At 42.2% G+C, this 15365-nt stretch overlaps 1 protein-coding gene across 2 annotated transcripts in view; it reads left to right on the top strand.

Moving 5' to 3' along the window:
- ANKRD12 (ankyrin repeat domain 12) overlaps window positions 1-15365 on the top strand; it is a 418715-nt gene that overhangs the window by 79322 nt on the left and 324028 nt on the right. For both annotated transcript variants that reach the window (XM_069216617.1, XM_069216611.1), the window contains exon 2: window positions 11185-11321. In XM_069216617.1, the coding sequence (XP_069072718.1) occupies window positions 11235-11321 (87 nt within the window). In that variant the 5' untranslated portion in view covers window positions 11185-11234. The remainder of the gene's footprint in view (window positions 1-11184; window positions 11322-15365) is intronic.

Raw genomic sequence — 15365 nt, 5'->3', positions numbered from 1 at the left:
TTACTGCATCTGTGTTATTGCCTTTGTCTGTATGAGACATAATAAATCTGTGAGAAAAGGGTAATTTCCGTTTAACCACGACAACCCTGAGATATTGTATTTTGAGTCCATGCGTAAGCGACTGCTACAAATCACCTTTTACTATTGTGTTTTTGGTGAGGTACTGCTAGTAAGCCGGTAAGGTTTGGACAACAGTTACAAATAGTTGTAGGAAGAGACTTAGGGGGTTATTCCAACTTTGGAGGAAGTGGTAATCCGTCCCAAAAGTGACGGTAAAGTGACGGATATACCACCAGCCGTATTACGAGTCCATTATATCCTATGGAACTCGTAATACGGCTGGTGGTAAATCCGTCACATTTGGGACGGATTACCACCTCCTCCAAAGTTTGAATAACCCCCTTAGTCTCCTACAAACGAAAGTACTGTCATCCTGAGACCAGCAGTCTTGCCCAGAGCAAGAGTCCAAACTACGACAGTGCTGTCCCACATTTTGCTGTGGCGCATCTCCCCTAGTAGGCTCCGGAGATGCCGCACGGCCATATGCTCGCCTCTACTGTCCGAAGTAGGGCCGTAAATTTTGCAGAGTCTGCTGGGAGCCTCAGTTTCTTCAGACATGAGAAGGACGGTGTAGCCACTCGCACCATACCTCCCCAGTTGTGTCTCCGTGGGCCCATGCAGTCCGCTGCCCTGGAGGTCGCCATCTTGTGTCGCTTTTCTGAGTGGTTCGTGGCGGCCAGAGAGACAGATTCACACCTCCTTAGGTACTTGGGAACAGCCATAGGGGGGGGGGGCGGGGCGGCACGCAGTCAGGGGGAATGTAATAGGTGGCTCAGGGGCACTGTTGGGGCTACATAGCTGTCAGGATAGCCGGGGATAGGGCATCGCCAGTCCGGAGCTGGCAGTCGCTTCACACCGCATTGGCTGCCCCCTGGGTACTGGCATACTGTTGAGTAAGGATTTCCTTCCTTCCTCTCTTTATAGTTACTCCTTAACCAGTGCATCAAGCCTACCATTGTTTATAGTCTTTGATTTAAAAATCAGAGTTGCTTGATGCATCCGCACTTAGTATAATAAGCTGACTATTTTGCATAGCATCTTGTTGCAGAAGATAATTTACAACTCGAAACATAACATAAAACACACTTTTATTTTTAAAAGTCTTGTTCATCCCAACATAAACAGCAGTTTGAGCTGAGCCAGGAGGAACAGCAACAAAACAAATTAAGTAAACCAAAGATATAACACTGAGCCTTGTAGCTATATAGGTTCAACGCCTCCATTCAATTTAAAATATAAAATGCACAGTTTATGCCGCCAACAACATTCAAAACATTTTTGTGGAAATGAGAAACAAACAATAAGGAGGGAGGGTGCAAGAAATACGAACACATGGTTAGGTGTGAATGGGTGTGTCGCAAGCTAAGGGCAGAAGTATGTAAGTATGTGAGCAGAAACAGGCAAGCCAACAAAACAAGCATTGGCAAAGCCAATAGATCTCCTCCATGGGTGAGCTATGGTATTTGGCAGTAGGGTGGGGGCATATGGGGGTTGGTGCTCAGAGGTTGGTGGATAAGAGGAAGCTTTAAAAAGTGCTATGAAGCGGCCAGTGCTTCAAAATGCTTTTTAGGTGGAAGAGATAATATTGCAATGCCTCTTTGTGCCAGCACTAACAGCCGGTATTGGTAATAATGACATGGGACAGCCCTGCTCAACAATTTAACTATTTAGGGAATTGGCTAAACGCCATTGCTCACTCTGCACCATACAGGCTCACTCTATCAGCATGCAAATCTGCAATGAAAGAAACTGAGCGCGCAATAAACTCACCACAAGCGCTGGGTAGGTGGGACCGTGTTCATCGTAACAGGTGCTCATGTAAAGCAGTGAAATACTTTTGCTCGAATTGGTGCTTTATAACGCTGCAAAAAAATAAAAGCATTGGCAAAGCTTTGCCAATGCTTTTTTTTCCTGGGGAGGTGGAATGGCTGAAATCAATGGTGGGATGGTTTTTGGGAATAAAAAGCAATGAGGGAACGATCGTGGTGGGCAAATTAAAAGCAACAACAGGACTTTTCTTGCCACATAAATTGGTCAACCCTGCCTTATAATTTTGTCTTTTCCTGCCATATAATTCCAGGGGCCCTGCATATACCTGAATCACTTCCATTTATCTGCTTCCTCTACCTGCAGCAAAAAATGAAAATGTTGCTATTTAGCATCCTAATTTAAATCTGGCATGCTAGTTCCAATAGAATACCACTTTCACCACCCCACTATCAGATTTGCTGGCTGGCTAACACAGTTCCCCCCAAAAAGACACAAAGCAGCCCCAGAAAAGAAATAAACTAGAAGGGTCTTTCAAACATATCAAGAGTGTTCAAACAGTCTTAGTGTAATAAGGATGTTAAGTTGGCCTGAATCATGGTCATAATTGTAATAATTATACGTTTTAATAATCTCTCCTTATCATATAAACCTTTTATCAGAAATAAACATTTGGCATTAGAAAGTAATGCTTAGAACATTATAACAAAAATATCATTTGAAAGAAACATGGTCATGTAACCTTATTGTTGGCCCCTAAAGGGCATAACACTGTGAAAAAAACAGGTGAAAGTAATAAGCATAGTACATTACACATTTTCAAGGCTAGCAGGTCTGATTAATGATATTACATCATGCTGAATGTTTTGGTGGTGGTCCCATTGTCCTAGGACCACCACAGGCTGAGTTATGAGCACAAATGTTTTGTAAAAGTAATGCACTGCAATCATTATGCAGTCAGTTTCCGTGTGTCACGAATATTTCAGTATGTTGATATGACTGTGATACTTAGAACAGCCCCTAGAGGACACAACAATGAAAATAGGATTTGTAAGACACATGGTCATGCAACTATATAGTTAACCCCTAGAGGGCATAACCACACAAAAGGAAAATGGCATTAAATAATGCAATGTAACCACATATTTAGCCCCTAGAGTGCATAGTACATTACACATTTTCAGGGATAGTAGGCCTATAGCAATATTATTACAAACAAGGCCCTTAAAACATAAACTACTCTCAGCTGTTAAAAAAAAAAAAAGTTTCAGCCATGAGAGCACTTAAAAAGACACTGAATGATGGGAGGGATTATTATTTTGGGGTCCCCACTAAATTAGTGTGGGGACCAAGAGATGATGTAGACAGAGCACATTGTGCTGAACGTTTTGATGGTGGTCCCATTGTCCCAGGACAACCACAGGCTGAGTTATGGCCAAAAATGTTGTGTACAAGTAATGCCCTGCAAAGCATTATTGGGAGATTTTCCCAAGTGCAGTGAATACTGGTGTAGCAGCTCTCCCGCTGTACCGGGAGAGCTGCTTTTGCTTTGAGGATGTCTGTTTTGTGTAAAGCATCTACCAATCTGAAGTGTTTAAAGGGGAGAGACACACGAAATGACCCTGATTAGGTAACTGTGAACAATGTGACCAGCGCTTCAGTACCCCTGATCGAGTTCTTGCTGTTGTGCCTGTTGCGATGTGAGCACAATAGCAGTCATACAGCAGGAAGGGGAGAGTCAAAAGAAAAAAATAGTTCGCCCACACTGAAGTATATCGGCGATTGTGCAATAATCCACTTAACAGGGGCAGTCTGCAAGGTGTGACAAAAACAGCCTTAAGGCGGGACAAACATAAAGCATTTACCAATGATGTCAAGTGAGTTTTTTGAAAGGCAAGCCCAGGAACGAGTGAAAGTGATGGGCGTGGTTAAAAGCCCACAACGCTTACAAGTCAAAGCGATTGCGTGCTCGACCTAAAAATAAATAAACAAATCTGTTCTTGTGTAACGCAAAACAGTGATCATATAAAACTACGCGAGTGTCCTCCGGCAGATTTTGCGCTATATAAAACCAGAAACAGTACCTAAATTAAGATTCTTTCTGCACATCAGTGTCAAGTTGTTGATCTTGCATTTTTTTTTTTTTTTTTTTAAGCGTAAAGCAATTATTTAAAACTATGAGCACTATTTTAAATTACTTCTTTGTGAGCTCTTACTTTTTTGACCCTTTCAGAAGGACTGTGGGAAGCAGCACAGAAAATGCAGTGAATGCAGGCCATCTGCACAGCCTCATTCAGTATGCCATCTCTGCTCATATTTTCACACCTTAGATGGCTGCCGGCACCCCTAACAGAAGGTTCTAGGAAAGCAGGAGCTACTGTGACCAACCTTGGAGATTGAGGTCTTTTACTCCTGATATCTCAAGAGCCGGCCTAATATGGGCTTTGAGTACTACCCCTGCAGCACTTGACTGTCAGACATAGGGCTGGTTTAGCTGTCCAAGACTTCTAAGTGGAGTGAAATGAATGTCCAGCCAGATACTTGCTTTCATTAACAAAATAGCATTGTAATTTGCGTTGGGAAATGATGCTAGGCTGGTTAGTCATCTTTTTTTTACTCTAACCAGCCTAACGCCATTTTGTGGCGCAAAACATTATTCTCCCATACCGCCCCTACCCGGCTAACATTTTCCATGACGTTAGCCCACCCTTTGCACTGGATTGCACCATTCCATAGGTTTGGCGCCTGGCTGGAGTCCTGGAATGGCACAAGCCGGCGCTATACTGTTTGATGCAAATCTGGGCCTTAGTCTCACTTCGCTGTCTAAGGACTATGGTTATTCCCAGATTACATGAGCTGACATTGAGTCTGGGCACCACTAGTGAGTACGAGACTTAGAAGTTCTGCAATAACTTTGTAAAAGTCTAAAGTTCTCAGCACTAACGCTACAGTCAGAGCAAGTTCTTTCAAAGGCTCTGCAGCCCAGTGATCAATCTTACCCGATCTTGCTGGTGTAGTGCGGAAGGCCTGGCCAGGAGACTGACTGTACTCCACACATCACTTGGACTGGTACCCACTATATTTGTGTGTACCTGAAGTATTTGGTTTCGAATAGACCAAGCTCCACTTTTATTGTTTTAATGTTGTGACTTTTCCTTTATCAAATTAGCCTTTGTTTTTAATGTGTATGTCCTTTCCCATTCTTTAATACACCTGGGTGAAAATCTGGATTGCCAAGCGAGATAATGGGCCTGGGATAGCTTGTGAGTCTGTGTCGTCCCTATTTCATCTCATACTCTTAGTGTCCCACTCTTGGCTGTTGATTTTGTTGCTGAAACATTCAACCATGGTAGTTCCCTTCAGAAACGTCCTGCTATCATGTGATCTACGTGACACCATTGTTTTTCAGACACTGCTCAAAAACACTGACATGATTTTGAGTTGTGCTGCTCTATAACATATCAGGAGGTCAGTATTTTCAACCCCCGCAATTGTGGGTGCTGAAAGCTTTGTCTTAACCAAACTTGAGTTTTTTTCCCTGACAGTAAATTATGTACATGCTCTCTCTGTCTCCCAAATGGGAACCTTTACTGGCAGAGCTTGGAAGAGAAATAGTCTTGTAAAGTAGTACAGTTTTTACTGAGGATATGTTGCCCAGCCAGGATACTTGCAACTTACAACATCAGGTTAACTTTTTAAACAAAACAAATAAAATTAACCACTGAACATATTTAGTTGTCATCGAGGTATTCCCTTTTTGTCAGTAATATTTAAGCCTAGGTACTAGATTGTTTCCTCTTTCCAGCAAAATCAAACCATTCCTTTCAGCCTCACAAGAGTGTTGAACAACCCTAAAAGATTTAATGCTTGTAATTTGGACATAATTATTTAAAATTATGCTAATTTGTGATACTAGCCAAGCTCTCTTAGGAGAATCAGGATAGAGTTCTTAGGGATTCCACTGAAACTAGCACATTATCAGCGAAGTTTAAAATTATCTGGGTCCAGTGGCATCCCACTGATTATTGGATGTTTTCTTTGTGTCCCGGTTCCATTCCTAGGGCAAATGAAAGGGGTGAATTGGGCAATCTTGTCTCTTCGGCCTCTGTATTTTAATCACTTGGGACATCTGAATAATTATTCTTTTGGCTTTAAGTCTGCGTAGCATGTCCATACCATCTTCATGTACCTTGGGCTAACACCAAAGTCTTTCATGGTTTCTTGCGAAACCACCACTCAACCGCTCAAATTCCATTTTGACTTCAAGAAAGAGACATTCTGCCTCGAGTGTGGGGGCTGCGTCTGTTAGATGTAATACCTTCTTTGTGCCATTGCTTTCTTTTCAATTCGCTATAAAACTTGATAGATCCTGGTGTACCAGCTGGGGCGGTACTGGGTTCATTCTATTCGCTAGTATTTTGGTATACATAGTAAGATTTATGTTAAGCAGATATATTGGTTTAACTGACTCTTCTTGTATCTTTCCTGGTTTGGGGATTCCTGTTATTATAGATTCAGATACAGTCTTGGACATTGCCCCCCTCTCCACTTTCTGTGAAAGAATTATAGGCGTTCTAGGAAGCTTAGCAGGCTCGACGAGAATGTTTGGTAGAATCTGGGGGGAAAGGATTGGGCCTAGGAGTTTTGGGAGTTTCAGTGTATTAATTACTGTTCGGATTTCTTCTTTAGTGATAGGTTGGTCAAACTCTTCTACTTTTTTTCAGGTCTGTCAGTTTAAGTGTGCTGATTTTATATTGTCTTTTATCAGGTACAATTCCAGTGGGGATGATGTGTACAGGTGTTGGTAGAATTCACAAAATCTATTAACTTTGACCATGTTGTTGTATAATTTGATGTTCTTGTCACTTTTGATAGGATAACTATGTCTGTGCACTTTTTTCGCTTTTACCTTCTCTGCTAAGATTTCCTCAGCCTTATTAACACCTCATACACATTTGTACCATAATTTTCCTGTGTGTTTTTTAGCTTTATTCAGGCCCACCATCATTAAATGCCCTGGATGAAAGGAACTGCTGCCATAATTTTTGCGATTGTCTGGGTTTATGTTCGGTTTCAGCTGTTTTCTATTCATCTTTGATATTGGCCCAAAAGTTCCTCTAAATACATTTAGAGATGCTCCCTGTGCAAGGATCTTGCCTCTCACAAAATCTTTGAGAGAATCCCAAACAATAGTTAGGTTGGTCCCATCTGAGCCTTTAAAATGAAGGCATTATTTAATTTGTTCTTTGGTTGCTGGTTTAGCTCTTGTGTCTCTTAGGTTGAGTCTCATTTAGCTGCTATGTCTATGAGGTCGATGGCCTATTTGCTACCCATTTGGAAATTCTCATGACATGGTCAGATGGAGGGATCACTACGTGTTCAACTTCTGTTAGTGTGTGAGGGTATGACCGACCAGTAACATGTCTGTTCTTGCTTAAGACTTCTGGGCCATGGAATACTGGGTATAGTCAGTATCATTTGGGTTAAATTCTCACTAAGATTCTGCCAATCCTATTTTCAGCATTTTTTTTTTTTACCTGCCTCAGTGCACAACATGCGCCTGTAGCATCTGCTTGTCCTGTCTTGCAGTCCATTAGCCGCTAAAATCTAGTCTCCTCCCACAGTTAGGGACCTTGTTGCATGTTCTAGGGTTTGAGTTGTTTATAAAAAGCAGGTTTTCCAATCAATTTTGACAGAACTTGCTTCCTCCTCTGTATGGAACTCACTGTGAAAATTATTTTTCCTTCAGTCCAATCTCTAGTGTATTAAACTGAAAGCATTATTGAGATACTGAACAGTGTTGTGGATTGGCAAAAGGATGCTAAATGCTTCCTGAGACATGTTTTGTACGTGACTGGTGATTGATAATGGTTTGTTCTCACAGACTCTTTCTCTGACTAGCTGCACTACCTTTCAAAGCCTCAACTGAACATGAGAACGAAGAACATTTGTGTACATGGTACAGTTGTCTCTCATAATCTGATCCTCAGTGTCTTCATTATTGCCAAGTCTAGACTAGGATTATATTTATCTGGAGGAATACAGAGTTATGTACGGCTGGAGCTGCTCCTTTGTATTAGAACCACTGCAGAATTGAGAGCCAGCAGATTCCTGGAACTATCTTTTAAAGGGGCTCCTGACGCGGTCTGCATTGGTGAGCAGATAGGTCCACAGCCTAATACAGGGACGTGCATCATTTCTTTCTTGTGTTCTTTACCAACCTGTGATCCTGTCCTATTTTAAGATTTGATTTAGTGGGCCTCAAGTGGGTAGCTGGATCAACCGTATAAAAACTGGTACTTTATGTTACTGTGATCTCAAGAGTTTGTTAATGCCATGAATGGACAGAAGGGTATACATCCTCTTAGCCAGTTAATGTTGAAGGATTAAATTTGGATTGCTCTAGTGTAAAAAAAAAAAAAAAACTTGTAGTATTTCCCAGCTGACTGTATGATTTTACTTCCCTGTAGAAAATGGTCTTAATATTATAATTGAACTTTGCTTTTAGGCTGAAGCTACCAGACAGCAGAGATGTGTGGTTTGTAAAGACATCTTGGGAACATTTTGAAAGCTTCCTTCAGAATGCATTCTGCCCATTGCTTACCCTTGTATTTTGTTACTCGCAGTTGCTAGCTTTCTATTTGCTGGCTTTACTTGTTTTAGTCTGTCCAGCTTGGGTTGGTCCCATCCGTGGAGCATAGCCTCTTCACCTGGCTCCTTGTTTTCTTCCACAAGTGCTCACTTGCTGTAAACGGGCCTTTACATTTTGTTCTTACCTTGTCACATTTGCTGTACATTCCAGGACAGAGGTCAAATGTCAGGCTTTGTCTTCCAATGGAGCTTGGGTTTTACCTTTCTTTCTATGACTTCAAAGTGAGAAGATTTATGTGACAGTCTTGCTGGGGTTGTGAAAGGAAATTCTTGTTTTCTAGCACACAACAACATTTAAATGTCTGTAAATTAACTGTGCAGATATTTTGAAATATATCAGAATTAGGAAAGCACAAATGAAGCACATTTTTTGTAATTCTGAAGTGTGGTGGAAGCAAATATTTTAATGCGAACACAAGTAATCAGTACAATAGTTGATGCCATTTCCACATTGTCATTTGTGCGCTGTAAAACTGAATGTCTGTACAAATGTAATGGGGAATTCATTTGAAAATCCACACCATGCATACTCTACACCTCTCCACGACATGACACTCCACTCTCACATGCCATTCCACTCTTACACGTCACTCCACTCTAAGACACTCCACTCTGCAACCCGCCACTGTATTCTTTGCTGCGCCACTTGAAACTCTGTGTTCAAGTGTGCTCCTACCTGTACCGCACTCTGACACTACCCCGCTCTGACAGTACTCTACTTGATGCCCCTCCACCCCACTCTTAACTGTACTCCTCTCTGTGACTCTCTACTCCACTCTGACTCTCCTATACTCTACTCTGTGACTTTCTACTCCGACACTTTATTCCACTCTACTTTACTTCACTGTATGGCACTCACTCTACAACACTCCACATCAAGCCACTCTGACACACCTCTCCACTCTACAGCATGGCACTGCACTTTTAGCCATGCTGATTTTAGCTGTGCAGATTTTAGCCGCACCACCTTTGCCCCTCCAATTCACAAAACTACAACATGCCTCTCTATGCCCCGCCACTCTACACCACTCTGTGCTACTCACTTTATGCCACTCGATGCTACTCACTCTATGCCACTCTTTGCTACTGCACTCTGACTTTCCATGCTACTCCACTCTGAGACTTCTCCACTGTACGCTGCTTCACCCTGCCACTCCACTCTATGAAACCCCACTCTACAACAAGCTCATTCACTATACAACACTCTTGTCTACTGTACAACACTCTTCTCCACCCTACGACACTCTTCTTCGCACTACGACACTTCTCCACACTACGACACTTCTCCGCCCTGCAACATTCTTCTCCACCCTGTAACACTCCTATCCCCCCTACGACACTCTTCTCCACTCTACATCACTCTTCTCCACTCTACGACACTCTTCTCCACTCTACGACACACCACTGTACTCCAGTCTATGCCACTTCCCTCTTCAACACTCTACTCCACTCTGTGACCCTTTACTCTGATGCTGTATAGGACACTCCATGACACACTACTCCACTCTGCCACTTTACTCTGATCCTTTATTCTACTCCGTACCCATCCACTCTACTCTTCTGTCTTTTTTTTTGTTGTTGCAGTTTTACATAGCGCAAACTCGACCCAAAGGTATTGGAGCGCTATATATGAGCACCAGTTACGTTACAAAAGGGCACATTCATTTTTGGGAGGCACAGGGAGATTTGCCCAGAATCACAGGATGTTGAGCCGATGCCGAGACTCAAACATGGTTCCCCAGCTCCAAAGTTGGTAGTTCTGGCCGTTAGACCACATCCTCTCTACTCTACTCTACTGTACTCTTCTCTTCTCCACTCTGCTCACACCACAACAGTGTACTCCACTCTCGGCCACTCTGCTCTGGCACTCTACTCCACTTTCTGAGACCCTACTCACTCCATGCCGCTGTATGCCACTCCGTAACACTCCACTCCACACCACTCTCCTGCATTCCGCTAAAGTTTAGCCATGCTGAACAGCAACCATACTGTATAAAATGACTAAAACAAATTGGCAATGCCAGTAGCTCTTGTGTAGCTGAGACGTATTGGCTTTGCCAATGCTTGTTTAGTTTCAGAAATCGGGATACCCTGAATGTTCAGTTAAGTTAGAGAAGTCTACTTGTGTATTCATGTTATTACTTTTAAGCCTTTTTTTCCCCTTTCATTAGAGGACTGATTTCCTATTTTTTTACTGCTTTAGTTTTTTTATATCTTGGTGCTGCTGATAAATCGTTACTACTTTTTGTCTCTGCTCACCACTTTTATTTTGGTTGTTAGAACATGATCTTTGAGTGAGCTGCCGTGTCTAGAATCTTCAAACTCTAATGTCCCGAAAATAATTGCTTTGTAAATCTACTGATATTGTTTTCCAGTGAATATTACAGTCACCAGTGAAGTCAAATAAGCCTAGGAACTAGTTTTTTTTCAAACGCATACTGTAACATTTTCACTGTCATAAGCAGCCTAAAAGTTGTTGGCCTTAAATTGGTCATGGGATATGCATTTTTTCCTTCTTTTAACAGTGACTATTTTTAGGGTTTGGAGAAAAGTTGTGTTTCATAGCCATTTTGAGACGATACACCCCATTGAAGTACACACACATATAGAACTGTGGTGGCTACAGTATTACAATAATGTTAACAGGTAAAAAAAAATGATTTCCTAAGAGTGTGTATTCTAATATACAATGCCTTCATTTTGCAGACTCATGATGAGCAAACTGATAAGAAAACAGCTTGCTGACCAGCTATAAGATGCCAAGATCTGGAGCCACAAAAACAATTTCAAGTGAGCATTCAGACAGTGACAGCAACATGGTTGAGAAGCCTACAGGTCGAAAGGTAATTAGCCGTAAATGAGGAACCCACATGGGAATATATTCATGGTAGTTGTATAGCTCCTCTAAGTAACACTATGTACACCAAGATCAAGTAGCCTTTCTTCCAGACTTGTGTGACTGCACATACTAACAAGCACTAATCTGCACACTTCTTCTCAAAGATTAAAATGAGTTGAACATTAGAAGCCCTATAAAAGGAGTCCTGGGACTCTGTCCCACCTTGTGATACAATATTGAATGAATTATCTGAAGGCATATCAAAAAACTAATTAAAGTCTTTCAGGTATTTGGTATTTTAAAATGGTAAATCTGACTGCCCCTCAAGGGATCTTCATAACTATTCATAAGCTTTAGAATATTTACATGTCAGGATTCCCAGTATATATTTTTTTTGTATTTTGCCTAAATGCCACTTATAGTGGCCTGTTGTTCAAGTGGTATTGCGCACAGTAACCATAAACAGATTGGGCTTTGGGCAACCTATTGCACATAGTTGGTTGATTGTTAATCTTTTAATTTTAATTTTTTTTTGTCAGCCTTTTTTGCTTTCTTTGGTTTATGCCGCCCCTGGAGCAGAGCTTCATTACAATCCTTTTGAGTGGCTAACTTTTAATAATCCTTACATGACTGACATGAGGAAACTACTTTTGTTCTTTTTTTATTCATTGTTTTCTTGCTCTGTCTACCATGTGCTGCCTCCCACTTCACATCCCGTTCTCCCCTTCCACCCAGCACTCTGTTTGGCACCCCACTAGCTTTCAAATTGCTTCCATCACCACTTTAAATCTTAGGCACTATTTTTCAAATTGGTTTTGCACAAAGATTAATGATCCATTCTATGACTTCTGACAGCTGAAATATACTGATTGCTTTCTTGTAATAGAACTGGGATGAATTTTAATACATTTGCAGATCATAGATCATAATCATGTCCAGTCTGTTTTTTACCTATGTAACTGTGGACCCTCATGCAAAAATAATGGTTCCATGGCATGTGTGGCTATAGATACACATGCTCTGCATACTCCTTCTATTTAGTGCTGGGTCCAGATGTGTGTAAGTTGTTTTTCTTTGAAGAAATCTCTTGAGTCACCAGGTAAAGTGACACCTCCTCTCGGTGATATTGCGCATAGGCATTGACTCCATTGTTAGATTGTTTTCTTTCCACCATCGGGTTCGGACGTGTACTTTGGTGCTCCGGCTTGAGACCTTTTTTGGGCTCCATTTCGACCATTGTAAACCTCTATACCCGTCGATATTGTTTTTGTTTGCATTTCACTCTTGCCCTTCGAAAGCAGAAGAAGAAATCTGTCACCTGTTGATTCGACGTTTTCCACTTGTGGCCTTAGGGCCTTGCCTGTTTGGGCTTCCCTTTTCATCTCATCAGATTTGATCAACAATTTGCTGCTACTGGAACAAACTCCATTTCGGTGCTGAGCTGACCTTCTACCTCATAATCTCCGAGTATCCCGGCTTCCATCACTTCGGCTCTGAAACAGACCAAGTTTGGCACCAAAACCTTCCATTTTGGCACTGGCACTGGAACCCATTCTAGAGACTGTGACCAAAAGACTCAATTTGAAACAAAAGAAGATCCACATTCAGCCATCTATCAGTCGGATCTTGGCAAAGGCACTGCAGGCAGCGCCTACTCCATCCAAGCAGCAGCTATATGGTCAACACCCACAGGTTAGCCTCCACTGTTTTCTGGAGGGCACTGCTTTATAGTCACTGCTGAGCATGTGTATATACAGCCACACATGCCATCGAACAGATTGTTATCCTGTAAGCATCCGTTCATGGCATGTAGTGCTGTAGATTCGGATGCGCTCACCCTCCTCCCTAGGCACCGGTGGCCGTTTCAGTACTGATTTTATAATCTCATATGCATGGACATCTCTTTACTAAAACTTAATCATACTCCATTCTCACCAACTGCAGGAAAACAGTCCAACGATGGAGTTGATGCTCATGTGCAATATCACAGAGAAGAGGAGTCTCTTTACCCCATGACTCAAGGGACTGCTTGGAAGAAAAACAACTTGAGCACATACAGACCCAACACTAGATGGCAGGAGTATGCAGAGCATGTGAATCTACAGCACCTCATCCCACAAACAGATGCTTACAGGGTAAGTAATATTATCATTATGTGCTGTCTCACATAAATATAAGCAAACACCTCAGATGAAAACAGGCATCTTGTGGGGCAATTGCCTTCAGTCGCTTTATCAATAGGAACAAAATGTTGTCAGTTATATGGCTTGTTTGGATGTTAAGGTTTGGTTCTGGCACTCCAGCAGGGGTGTGGAATTTATTAAAATATCTACTTGTCCAGGGGACAGGTTGCTTCTCAAATCTACTTGTCCTGTAAAAAGATCTACTTGTCCCTTTGGTGCCATGTAATGTGGCGACAAATTATGGCAGCAGTCTCATTATGTAAGAGCTGATAATAGCCTCTCTGATTATGCCAGGGCTACTACCATAGTAGGGCTTGAATACTTGCAGTTTCAATCCCTACTGTAGCAATTTCCTTATTTTTCCACCTTTCTGCAGATCTGCATACTGGTGCTGGAGGAAGCAGTAAGCAATAGTTCCAGGGCTGGAATGCCTTTGAGTCTGCAAACCTACTAACCTGCATGTTTTAAAGATTTTCACCAGCTTCTCTCTAATATTTTCCCATAATAAGAAAGGTTGGACATTTACTCCTGACAATGGCAGAATTAGAACTTCTTCCAGTGTTGGGAAGAAAGTGGCTGGAGGGAAAATGAACTTGCAAATGCTCAATAGATTTTCACATGAGCAAATCTACACATCGTATTTACCCATGCTAAAATACAGTTCACAAATATTTTATAGGGGTACGACATATACCATGGGTGCACTTTTGTGACTTTCTTAAAGAATTTGGGGCAACATGTAGGTAGGTTCAGATTTGCGACCCGCAAATTGTGAGTCAGAGTGACTCTTAATTTGCGAGTCGCAAATCCGAATGTAGGATGGTGTCCCTGACACCATCTGTGATTCGCAAGGGCTTCACAAATGCCCACCTCATGAATAATCATGAGGTGGGTCGCACTTTGCAACCCCTTTGCGAATGGCAGCCCTCACAGGGATGGTGGCCTGCTGGAGACAGCAGACCACTGTGTCTGTGACTGCTTTTCAATAAAGCAGTTTTTTTTTGTAATGGAGCCCGTTTTCCTTAAAGGCAAACGAGATGCATTACAAAAACGAAAAATGAAACGTTATCGTTTCATTTTTTCAGGGCAGGCAGTGGTCCACAGGACCACTGCCTACCCTGAATTTTTTTTTACAGTGAGATTCAAAATGGGGAAGGGGTCCCATGGGGACCCCTTCCCTTTTGCAAAAGTGCTAGCACCCATTTGAAATGGGTGCAAACTGCGATTGGTTTGCGCCCGCGTTCGTGGTCACGAAACAATCCTACATTGCACTGCTTCCTAATTCCGAGTCGCAAACCCGTTTCGCGATTCTGTAACCAGGTTACCGAATCGCAAAACTGGGTTTGTGCATCGCAATGTGCTTTTTGCACGTCGCAAACAGCGAAAGTCGCTGTTTGCGACATGCAAAAAGCGACCTACATGTGGGTCTTGGTCCCTAATTAGGTCTGGTGTTAACAAAGACATTTTGTTTTTATTAAACTTCTATTTCTCTCTCTTTCGGCTGGCTTTACTGTGAGTGATCGCATTCTGCTCTTCCACAAGGAGCATATTGGCACACAAAGTAGTTTTGTTCAGTGTCAGGAACTACAGTGGCAATCAGTGACGTAACAAAACTGGAGGGTGCCCCTTTGCAAAGAACATGGAGGAGCCCCCTCTCCAGACTCACTCAGGGCAGATGCTGTGCTGAAGTGGCCCCCTGGATGGTGGCTGCTGAGCCTTTGCTATGCCACTGGTGGCAACGTGTGCTTTTGGAGTTCAAAAACTTTTTTTTTTTTTTTTGCCAGGGTTTGTTACAATGTTGAAGGCCTGGTAGCTCCCACAACAATAAAAAGTGTTACAAAAGCCATGTCAAAACAAGACACACA

Source organism: Pleurodeles waltl, chromosome 2_1 (genome assembly GCF_031143425.1).
Source record: "Pleurodeles waltl isolate 20211129_DDA chromosome 2_1, aPleWal1.hap1.20221129, whole genome shotgun sequence".
NCBI classification, from domain to species: domain Eukaryota; kingdom Metazoa; phylum Chordata; class Amphibia; order Caudata; family Salamandridae; genus Pleurodeles; species Pleurodeles waltl.
Note: the sequence above shows the minus strand (reverse complement) of the source record. Positions and strands in the feature narration are given on the sequence as shown.